Consider the following 12,328-nt stretch of genomic DNA (forward strand, 5'->3'; position numbering starts at 1 on the left):
AAGGGTCAAACTACCACCACCCAGGGTTATTAATCTGCCCCTGGAAATGCCTGCAGCTCCTATGAAAGCCTTGTCAAATATGTGAGCTTGTACGCCGAAGTCTTTAATTTCCTTACTGATTTTATTCTTTTCTTTATTTGTTTTCCTTTCTTTCACTCCTTTTTCTCTTTTTTTCTGTCTTCTCTTCACCTCTATTGTATATTTTATTATTTTCGTTTCCTTTCTTTCATCGCAAAACACTCTCTCTCTCTCTCTCTCTCTCTCTCTCTCTCTCTCTCTCTCTCTCTCTCTCTCTCTCTCTCTCTCTCTCTCTCTCTCTCTCTCTCTCTCTCTCTCTCTCTCTCCCCCATCATTGTTCAAGTGGTACAAGGGTCGTATTTTAAAACATTTCGTCGCCCAAATTCACATATTTGACAAGGTTTTCGTAGGAGCTGTAGGCCTTTCCAGGGGTAGTTTTATGACCCTGGTGGTAGTTTGACCCTTCCTCTGTACCATGAACCTGTAGAAACACTCATAAGAACCCGATTGATCCCCTCTTTGACCCTTCCTTCAACTAACCTCACTAAACTATTAACCAAACTATTGATTAAAAAAAGACCCTGAGATTCCTTCTTTAACTAACCTTACCAAACTATCCATCACTGTCCAAATCCCTTATGCAAGAGTTAACTATATAGCATCTTCATTCTTTCATCCCTCACAATGTAAACTCCGAAACAATCTTCCTTCGATGGTGTCTTAATATACAGCCCTAATTTCACCCTCCATCAGCTTGGGGAGTGGAGCGTCAAGCCTGCCACGGACGAGCGCGAGGGGTATCTGTCCGAGCAGCTGTCCTTAGGCGTCACGTACACGGCGTCGGGGCGGCCCTTCCACGCGCACCTCCTGGCTAAGCTCCTGCCCACCGACCCCTTCAACCGAGCCTTCGTCATCGAGTCCCGTTTCGACCTGCGTGAAATCAAGTTTTATGAGGAGGTGAGTTCGGAAGAGTGGCCAGAGTCCCTTTTATTTATTTTACTTATTTATTTATATTTTTTACAGTAAAGGAAGCAGCTCAAGGGCACAAAAAAGCAATAACGAGAGAGAAATAGCCCTCTGATCAATGCCCCTATGAAAAAAAAAAAAGTTTAGAAGAGTGGCCAAATGAGAGGTCAATTTCTAGAGAGTTACATAAGAACATAAGAACGTAAGGAGTCTGCAAGAGGTCGGTTTCAAGTCGTAGGCAGGAGGAAATACAGACGAAGGAAGATTGTTTCAGAGTTTACCATTGTGAGGGATGAAAGAATGAAGATACTATATAGTTAACTCTTGCATAAGGGATTTGGACAGTGATGGATAGTTTGTTAAGGCTGGTTAAAGAAGAAATCTCAGGGTCTTTTTTTTTATCAATAGTTTGGTTAATAGTTTAGTGAGGTAGTTGAAGGAAGGGTCAGTGTCATAGTTTTTTATATAGTTTGGGAAGTTTAGTTAAAAAAGGGATCAGGGTTTTACGTTTTAATTTATTCCTTTATTTTCTTTTAATTGATAGTTTGGGAAGATTAGTTTAAAAAAGGGATCAGGGTCTTAAGTTTTAATTTATTTATTTATTTTCTTTTTATTGATAGTTTGGGAAAATTAATTAAAAAAGGGATCAGGGTCTTAAGTTTTAATTTATTTCCTTATTTTCTTTTATATGTGGGTATTTTCTTTTTTTGTGTGTGTGCGTGTGTGTGTGTGACAGGTTAGCCAGTGGTCAAGATTTCTTTATATATCATGTCAGTCAGTTGTATAGGAATGATTCATATATGACAATCGAACCTTTCAACTGTTCATTCGTTTATTTTTCTTGCATATCTCCTTTTTATTTTTACTACTACTAACTAACACAAAAATAAAACACACTCCCCATCATCACCAGCACCACTATAACCCAACTTTCCCCATTACTAACGACTCGGAAAATAAACATATTTTTCCTCGAAGGTATGAGGGAAGACACGGGAGACCTTGCCTTCCTTTCATCTCTCCCGCAGACCTTCGTTCCAAAAATGCTTGTGACTATAGGTACGCACTGTCCTTCCCTTCGATCTTCGTCGCTAAACCTTCGTGACTCTTGGTACGGGCCTCTGCCACTTCCCACCATCACTAACATAACCTCCACCCCCGCAGATCAAGCCAGCAGTGGAGGCTGTGGAGCGCAAGTACCTGACGGAAGAGGACTTGGACGCCAGCTGGACCCCCGACCTCTACTACGCCAAGCACAAGGAAGCCACGGAGTCGATCCTGGTACGCTCGCCTGAAGGTCATCTACTCTGCTGAAGGGGCTGGATGCATGGGATTCTAGGATAGGTCGATATTATAAGACACCTTGCTTCTCACATCACCTATTTCTAAAGGTCAAAGAGAGGGTCAATCGGGTTCTGATGAGTGTTTCTTTAGGTTCACGGCACAGAGGAAGGGTCAAACTAGCACCAGGGCCATAAAACTATACTACTGGAAATGCCCACAACACCTACGAAAGCCTTGTCAAATAGGTGTTCTTGGGGTCATATTAAGACATTTCATTGCCCAAGAACACATATTTGACAAGGTGTTGTGGGCATTTCCAGGAGTAGTTCTATGACCCTGGTGGTAGTGTGACCCTTCTTCTGTACCATGAACCTTTAGAAACACTCATTAGAACTCAACTGACTCCCTCCTTGACCTTTAGAAATAGGTAATGTGAGAAGCGAAAGTGTCTTGTAATACCGACCTAACCTAACCTAACCGAATCTAATAGGCCTCTTTCGGCTAGTCTGATGTTTGCAGTATTTAGAAATAGTACTAGGGGGCTTTTTGGTATCTTTTATTTTTCTCATTGTTTTTCTTCATCTTTTTCTTCGTTTTCTTCTTTTCCTTTTTTTTCTTTTTCTTGTTCTTCTTCATTATCTTTTTCATTATCATTACAATCATCTTCATTGCTATCATCAGCATCCTCTTTTTCGTCTTCTTCCTCTTCGTCTTCTTCTCCCCTTGTCATACCTTGTAATATATATGTCCTGACCCCTGTGAAAGTATTTAGGGCTGTATTTTAAGACACCATCGCTTCTCACATCAACTATTTCTAAAGGTCAAAGAGGGGATCAATCTGGTTTTCATGAGTGTTTTTTAAGGTTCATGGCACAGAGGAAGGGTCAAACTACCACCAGGGTCATAAAACTACCCCTGGAAAGGTCTACATCTCCTACGAAAGCCATGTCAAATATATGAACTTGGGCGACGAAATGTTTTAAGATACGACCCTCAGCCCCAACCAATACCCCTCTACATCACCAATTTTTAGGTTTCCATTTCTTTTTTCAAGTGTACAGTAATATAAATCTATCCCAGTACCTGCAAATTATTATCTTTAGGTTCTGTTAATAATACAAAGCGTACAAAGACAAAATGTATGAAGAAAAGTAAATGTATGCTCTGCAGCCGTGGCCATCCCCTTGTGAGCCCTTTGGAGCAAGCGTCATAATAAATAGGGAGGAAGATAATTTGGACTGTTCAAATTGTGAAAACCACATGATTTAGCCTTTTTGGATTCTGCATTCAGTTTTCCTTCATTAACCTGGTACCAGCGACGGGCCAAATTTGTGGCTTTACCGTGTAGCAGCGATGGGCCAAATTTGTGGCTTTACCGTGTAGCAGCGATGGGCCAAATTTGTGGCTTTACCGTGTAGCAGCGATGAGCCAAATTTGTGGCTTTACCGTGTAGCAGCGATGGGCCAAATTTGTGGCTTTACCGTGTAGCAGCGACGGGCCAAATTTGTGGCTTTACCGTGTAGCAGCGACGGGCCAAATTTGTGGCTTTACCGTGTAGCAGCGATGAGCCAAATTTGTGGCTTTACCGTGTAGCAGTGACGGGCCAAATTTGTGGCTTTACCGTGTAGCAGCGATGAGCCAAATTTGTGGCTTTACCGTGTAGCAGTGACGGGCCAAATTTATTGGCTTTACCGTGTAGCAGCGATGAGCCAAATTTGTGGCTTTACCGTGTAGCAGTGACGGGCCAAATTTGTGGCTTTACCGTGTAGCAGCGATGAGCCAAATTTGTGGCTTTACCGTGTAGCAGTGACGGGCCAAATTTGTGGCTTTACCGTGTAGCAGCGACGGGCCAAATTTGTGCTGTGATATAAACCCCCCAAAATAGATGATACATAAACTGATCACAAATGCTTTGATATATATTATGAAATAGTTTGTGTGAGGGATGATTTTTTTCTCATTTTCTCGCTTAGAGGGACCAATAAGAAACATGATCCCCGATGCTACCGGGTTAATTGAAATTCGTAACATTCTGGAATCAGAGAGGAAAGAAAATATGGTAGTACTAAATTTTCCTTCATCTAATATCAAGTCTTCATTGTACTTACATTGCAATATTGAATCCCTGTTATAGAATTAGGTTTTCTTTGCAGGAAATAGTGACAGGCTCCATTCTGTTGTGCAAGCAGATGTTTTTGTACACTGACATGACTACTTTCTTGGTGTCTGATGATGTGTTTTATGTAATGTCATGCCAATACATGCCTTGCCATCCCTCCCCAGGTTCTGGATGACATGTGCCAGCATGGATACAAGGTGCCAGAGCTGACCGAGGGCATGTCGCCGGCACAGACACGCTCCGCCCTCGTCATGCTGGCAAACTTCCACGCCGCCACGGTGGCCCTGCAGCTGAAGGAGGGCAAGACACTGACGGAGGAGTTCCCTTACCTGCTCTCGATGGACCAGGCGGTGGAGTCCTTCAACTGCCTGGTGGAGCGAGGACTGCCGCTGCTCCTCAAGTTCCTGGAGTCCCGCAAAGACCAGGCAGAGGTGAGGGAGGGCCTGACCCGCTACTCCGGCCCACGCGCTGCCCAGGTGCTGAGGGAGGTGCTGGCCCCCTCGGACAAGCTCAACACCCTCGTCCACTGTGACTTCTGGTGCAACAACCTGCTCTTCAAGGAGGACGACAGCAACACGCGCTGCTGCATCATCGACTGGCAGATGGTCATGTTCAGCCGGCCGGCCATTGACGTCGCCTTCCTCATCACCACCTCCCTGTGTCCCGACGAGAGGCGGAAGCACGGCCGGGACCTGCTGTCAACCTACTGGGACTCCTTTATGGCCAGGCTCTCCAAGTTCGGCATCGAGGACAAGGCAATCAAGTACACGAAGGAAGACCTCGAGGCGGACTACAAGTCGGCCCAGGCCATGGCGGCGCTGGTGGTGGTCGGCAGCGTTGACATTGCTCTCGGCACGCCAGCGAGGGAAGACCGAGCGCTGAACCTCCTCGCTGACCTCATGAAGGAGGGGGTGTTATGAGGTGTGTGTGTGAGCGTGCGTGTTTGTGTGTGTGTACATGTCACATTCCTGCTTGAGTGGATGATGTGTGTTTGCGTCTGTTTTGGGTTGCCAGCGATGATTCAAGCAAACTACATAGGTATACTCTGCTTATTATAATCATCATCACCTCTGTTCTTCTCTGTGTCAGGTGTTGATGGTCGCTGTGCCTCATCTTTAGCCCCAGCCATCTTTCTGTCCATCAGTCATCCAGAGAAGTGTTTCATTTCCTCAGCAGACAATTTTGATTCTGTTCAGTAATGCGCAGGGCACCGGGGTTGGTGTATAAGATGCATATAAATCTACAAGACTTCAGCTTCATAGTTCTGTTGATGATTTTCAGCCACTCAGCTTTTTTGTATATCTCTTGATTCATTTGCTTGTAACTTTTTGCTGTGAAAAGCTTGACTTATTTAAATGTCTTCTATGAATGCCCATGAGCAGGATGGGGGAGAGGTGCCACAGCCCTTGCCGTGCTGTGCTGCGGGGACACCGTGTTCAGGCTCTGTGTGGCACTGTGGCACGGAAGAGGAAGTCAAAGCTATGATGCTAAATGGCAGGGAAAAATATATGAGAGAGAGAGAAAGTGAGATTGATTTATTGATTGATTGAAAGAGAGTGTGTGGACAAGAACAAGCAGAACTTTGATCCAAGCCGCCCACCCTGCGGAGGGAGCTTTGAGGCAGAAGTTCTAGACCAGACAGACAGACTATCATGCACAGCTTTTGAGAAGAAACACTTGATCTTTTCTTTGCTTGCTAGAGAAGTGAGGAAAGGAGAGACTTGCTTATAGACACAACGTTCCTTCTGGCCGTGTTTTGCTTGCCCCCTCCCCATGTTTTGGAGCAGCATGTGACACTCATCATTGATTTAAGACGTTGGTTTGTCTTTGTTATGTAAAAGCTGACACACAGCCAACAGGTAAGCGTTGCAATGGCTGGACCACAAGCAACGTGAGCCAAAGAGCTCATTTCTTGCACTAATATGAATAACTGTAGGCTGGTGATCACAAGAAAAACCTTAAATTAATTTTTCATGATGCATTGTTTGTTACTTGTAAATTTAATACTTCCCCAAATATCTATTTTTGTCTTTTGCCAGAGGAGGTGTTGGTCAGTCCTTGCTTGGTGTAACAAGTACTAGTGCACTCATTTTGCCGTCATCCCGTGCGTCACGGGGCTTGTAACAAGCGTCAGTACTGTATTGCTTTCAGTGTTCAAGGTCAGTGCATGACTTTATAACTGTTAGATGAAACTCATTGATTGTGATTATTTTCATTGACTGTCATCATGATTTATGTTGTGTTGTCTCTTTACATAATACTTCTTGATGTCTAAATTTTAGAGGTCCCCAAACCAAACGGCAGTTATTATTTTCACATATATATATGAAGTGTGTGTGTGTGTGTGTGCGTGTGTGTGTGTGTGTGTTCACCTTGTAATAAGCTTATAGGAGCGAGCCCAGGCTTCTTGTCCCAGGTCTGAGGGCCTTCTTTTTTTCACCCTTGTGGTACTCACCTCTTGGTGGTGCCAGACCACCACTTTGGGGGTGAACACAACCCCCGAATGACACCCGCCCACTCACTGTTGGGTGGACCGGGCCACAAGTGTAAGGAGACTGCCCATTCGCCTCCACCACGCCTGGGAATCAAACCTGGAATTTCTTGGTTGTGAGCCGAACATGCTAGCCACTGCAGAACAGAGCACTGGATGTATGTATACGAGGGTGTGAGAGTGGACCGACAAGGCTTTACATATTACTGATGCCTTTTTATTGTATATGTAATGAACTAATCATAACGGTTTTCATATATGTAAGTTTTATGACTCGTATTCTTTGCCCAAAGGATAATTTTCTCTTCATAGATTTTCCAAATTTATTTCTTGAGCATTATCTTTTTTCCTCTTTGATCAGTCATCCATCACAAAAGTTCCACACTTCATGCACCTCCTTTGTGTTTAACCCGGTAGCAGCGGGGATCATGTTTCTTAATGGTCCCTCTAAGCGAGAAAAATGAGAAAAAATCACCCCTCACACAAACCATTTCATAATATATATCAAAGCATTTCTGATCAGATTAGGTATCATCTATTTTGGGGGGTTTAGATCATGGCACAAATTTGGCCTGTCACTGCTATACGGTAAAGACACAAATTTGGCCTGTCACTGCTATACGGTAAAGACACAAATTTGGCCTGTCACTGCTACACGGTAAAGACACAAATTTGGCCCGTCGCTGCTACCGGGTTAACAATCATCCTCTCACTGCTAAGGGCAGGTGGGAATGCCTTGAAGGGCTGGGAAGAGTTCAGGTTTGTTAAGCACACAAACACTCGGAAAACTCTCATTTGTGCACACGTAGAGGAAGTCAGGAGTAGGAAGGGAAGGATAAAGAAGAGGAGTAGAAATAGAAGCATAATACCAGTAAATAGTCTCCATCTGTCAACCACAATCAAATAGAGGATCGAGGTGAGAGACATTTACTTTTTTTCTTCTTTTAGTTTATTGTAGAATGGATTGAGTGTGCTTTCATAGACTGTTTGAGAATGATACTAATATAGGCTGCCATTTGTGCATAGAGGGATGGAGCAGGTCATTGATAGCAGCTGTAGAGTGTGTGTCTGTGTGTGTGTGTGTGTGTGTGTGTGTGTGTGTGTGTGTGTGTGTGTGTGTGTGTGTGTGTACAGCTTATTTTAATTTTTCCAGAGGCTGAGCAAAGTCTTATAGCCACCCATTGAAAAATATATATAGACAGGACATTATTTGGTGCTGGTTCTTGGTGGTATGTACAGCCCGTCTTCATCTGTGTCTCGACTTGCCTGCCCAAAAGCCCTAACAATTGCCCCCTCGATGTTTGTCATGTTTATATTCTCTTGTATCTGTGTTTGTCTGATTATTTCTCTCTCTCTCTCTCTCTCTCTCTCTCTCTCTCTCTCTCTCTCTCTCTCTCTCTCTCTCTCTCTCTCTCTCTCTCAACCCTCCCCCCCCACCCCTCTCACCCCACCCCCCATTAAACATACACAAATTAGTCGCTGCAAAAACTTTCCCAGAATTATAACTCAACAAAATCATATTATTTATTTATTTTGCAAGTTTTTTTTTTTTTTTTTTTTTTTAGCAAGGGGGGAAGAGAGGAAGGGGTTACAGGGTATACATAAACAAATAGCTAAGCAGTATGTAAATTAATTCACTTGGTAAATAAACAAGTAAGAGAATATATATATAAAATAAAGTCCCGATGAATTATTAAAAGAAGATAGAGAGAGACGCAGGAGTCGTTTTAATTGCAAAGAAATCTTGACACCTTATAGCTCCCGAGACTCATCCTCTGAACAGGAGCTGAAGGAAGGACAAAATACTACTTAAATACTAAACAGTGTAAACTCTTCCCAGCGTAGAGCATAAGAAGACTCGGTACCGCATCATGTAGCTCTAAACTTTGACAACTTGAATGGGTCTAAACTCTTCCCATTGTAGAGCATCAAGGAGACTGTACCTGTAGACTGTAGCTCTAAACTTTGACAATTTGAATCAGCGTAAACTCTTGCCAGCGTAGAGCATCAAGGAGACTGTACCTCATCATGTAGCTCTAAACTGACAACTTGAATGGGTCTAAACTCTTCCCATTGTAGAGCATCAAGAAGACTCGGTACCGCATCATGTAACTCTAAACCCTGACGACTTGAATGTGTCTAAACTCTTCCCATCGTAGATCATCGAGAAGACTCAGTACTGCATCATGTAGCTCTAAACACTGACAACTTGAATCAGCGTAAACTCTTCCCAGCATAGCGCATAAAGAAAACTACCCCATTGTGTGGCTCTAAACTTTGACCAACCTCTGTGGGCGGAGAATACGTCGAGCTTAAAGAGGAGAGTTAGGAAGTAGGCCGAGAGGGCAGCATTGGTACTCTCTAAGCGGCTAGGACTAAGCGATTATGACGGGCTTGTGTAGGCACCTGGGGTTAGCTGGACGAGGGTAACTGTTCTGACCTAGATACCACAGTTGACCTTGTTTCTCAGGGTAAGGGATTCTTGTAGCTAGAAGACACTTGAAGGCTACAGTGCTTGAAGTGACACAGTTTACCACTTATAAAATTCACATACACTTTTTGTCATCATTCTCTCAACACACACACTTTGATTCTGTTTTATGACATCCTATTAAGCACTTGAATTTAACAGCCTCTTCTTCTTCTTAGTTTAGCATCCTTCTTTTCCCTTATGAGGTTGGATGAGTTGATGAGGAATTTAATAGCCCTGATCTTTTTCCGTGTGTGTCTTCTGAGTATTGTGTATCATTAAACTGTTTTTATTTTGCCGTGAGAATAAGTCTAAGGCATGTAACACAATGAAGGAGTTATGTGTATGTGTTCAAGTCCAGAGATACTGTTGTGTTTAGGTAAAGAGCTGTCTCATGTCAAAATTGTTTACCATGCAATACATACCCTCTGTTTTGTTAAGGTAATGAACTGTCTTGTCAGAACCATAAACTATTTTTCATGATACTACATATATACCTGTTCTGTTTTGTTTAGGTAAGGAGCTGTCTAATGTCAAAATCATATACTTCACAAATCACACATACCCTCTTTCTGTTTTGTCAAGGTAAGGAGCTGTCTAATGTCAAAATCATATACTTCACAAATCACACATACCCTCTTTCTGTTTTGTCAAGGTAAGAGCTGTCTAATGTCAAAATTGTATACACTAAATGATAATACACATCCTCTTTCTGTTTTGTTAAGGTAAGGAGCTGTCTCATGTCAAAATCATGTTCTATATTTCACAATTCATTCATACCCTCTCTGTTTTGCTAAAGTAAGGAGCTCTCTAATGCCGAAAAACATATAGGCCTACTGTTATTTCTTTTCTTTCTCTCTTTATTTCTTCATTATTGTGTTCTTGTTTTATTCTTATTGTTCTTTTCTGTTGTTCTTGTTCTTATTCATGTTTGCTAAAGTAAGGAGCTCTCTAATGCTGAAAAACATATAGGCCTACTGTTATTTATTTTTTTCTCCTTTATTTCTTCATTATTGTGTTCTTGTTTTATTCTTATTGTTCTTTTCTGTTGTTCTTGTTCTTATTCTTCTTGTTCTTGTTCACTGTACTTCACGATGCATAATAAACTGTGTCGCCCCTAGCTAGTAAGGGGTCGCTTCATCTCTCCTCCCTGGCAAGGCTTGGCTGTGGTGGTGAGCAGAGGCCCAAGCGGATTGTGATGTGACGGAACTAATGACCAAAACTAGCTCTTAAGACGATGAATGATTATAATGAATTCAAGGTATTACTAATAAGTCATTGATGTTAAATAATAAAAGTCTGTTTGAATTTGAGGGAGTTTCAAATGCTATTGCCACTAGTTTTAATTAATATAGCCACCAAAAGGCTTTTATTATTATTATTATTATTTCTTTTGTCATTGTTATTTTGAATAGTGTTAATAGCAGTAGTAGTAGTAATAGTAGTAGTAGTAGTAGTAGTAGTAGTAGTATATAGTAGTAGTAGTAGTAGTAACAGTAGTAGTAGTAGTAGTAGAAGAAATAATAGTGGTAGTAGTGGTATATATTTATAGTAGCATCACCATTACCAAGCACCTCTGTAAAGTGTATTGGTTTGGCTGGCCGGCTCGGTGAAGGTCACGGGTTCAAGCACCCCGTCAGGCCAAGGCAGGCTGATCCCGTCACGAGCCTGTCATGGTCAGGGCGTGCACGGGGAGGCGATGACCGCGGCCCTCCACCAAGGGTATAAATGGACTGTAAAAGCTAGACTACAGTTAACATAAGGCAGCCATGGGTGATACTAAGACGTTCTCATGAGTGACAGGTAAGAGGAATTTAATAATGCATGCAACAATTAACAGGTGATTTGTGAGTGAGATAGAGCGGACCAGTGTCATAGGGGGCCTTGTTATCACATGTAAGGTCTGCTTGTGATATGTATGGCCCAGATTGAGTATGTGATTGATTGATTGATTGATATAGTTTATTGTTGCAAGTAAAACAGCAAAGGAGAAAGGAGGAGCATGCAATCCCACCCCCAGGCAGTACATTTGATATAGTGTAATACCAAAATTTAATTAAGTACGGGAAAGATAGAAATTTGGGAGGAAAAGTACTTATATATGTTGCCGGGTGGAATTTATATTTACTTAAAAATACTTAAAAATTACTTTTCCTCCCTAATTTCTATCTTTCCCGTACTTGATTAAATTTTAGCATTACAATCGAACAGAGATATATACCCGCCAGCAGTATCGTATAGTACTTCCTTCTGACCATCATGGAGTGGCTACAGCTATATTCACCCTTTATATATTCTGAAAAGGAGTGATAGTACTGGAAATATTAACATAGAAGGATATAAGAAGGCATTATTAATATCTGGTCATCTTGGTATAACTGCAAATATAGCCCGGCCAGTGAAAAATTCTGTTCTGTTTTTCTACCTAAGATTAGGAATTATATACGGTTAGGTTAGGAGCCTTATTTTGACATGAATATTTGTTCCGTTTCCCGAGATTAGGAAATATATACGGTTAGGTTAGGAGCCTTATTTTGACATGAATATTTGTTCCGTTTCCCGAGATTAGGAATTATATACGGTTAGGTTAGGAGCCTTATTTTGACATGAATATTTTTTCCGTTTCACCTTTCATAAGATTAGGTAGTTATTTAATATAGCAGCCCATAATGATCTTAAGTGAAATTACGTGAATGATCTTTTTATTTAACATTCCGCTACCTACTTTTTTTTTCTCATAATGTATTCCCTAAAGAAGAGCATGAGGTAGGCCTAACGTAGTGTTGCATCAGCCGCGGGTATAGGCCTACTAAGCAAATGGCATTGTTTTCTATATTTGTATGTGGTCCATTTATACGCTAGCAGGGAGAATAAATTTAAATATAGCCCACAGTCCACTAAGGAATGGTTTGTGACAAGATATATGACACTAAAGATTCTCGGAGGTGTTTTTTTTGGGGGGTGGGGGTGGGGGTGGGGG

General features: G+C 42.0%; 1 protein-coding gene across 5 annotated transcripts in view; it reads left to right on the forward strand.

The window, feature by feature from the left end:
- The window catches only part of LOC126993077 (uncharacterized), a 59,660-nt gene extending 49,002 nt beyond the window's left edge, over positions 1–10,658 (forward strand). For 3 of the 5 annotated variants that reach the window (XM_050851910.1, XM_050851909.1, XM_050851911.1), the window contains exons 3-5: positions 772–975; positions 2,149–2,265; positions 4,552–10,658. In XM_050851910.1, coding sequence (XP_050707867.1) covers positions 772–975; positions 2,149–2,265; positions 4,552–5,307 — 1,077 coding nt within the window. In that variant the 3' untranslated portion in view covers positions 5,308–10,658. The remainder of the gene's footprint in view (positions 1–771; positions 976–2,148; positions 2,266–4,551) is intronic. The other 2 variants (XR_007747331.1, XR_007747330.1) reach the window with 2 other exon arrangements.
- Positions 10,659–12,328: the final 1,670 nt, after the last annotated feature.

The sequence above is a fragment of the Eriocheir sinensis genome, unplaced genomic scaffold (genome assembly GCF_024679095.1).
Source record: "Eriocheir sinensis breed Jianghai 21 unplaced genomic scaffold, ASM2467909v1 Scaffold554, whole genome shotgun sequence".
NCBI classification, from domain to species: domain Eukaryota; kingdom Metazoa; phylum Arthropoda; class Malacostraca; order Decapoda; family Varunidae; genus Eriocheir; species Eriocheir sinensis.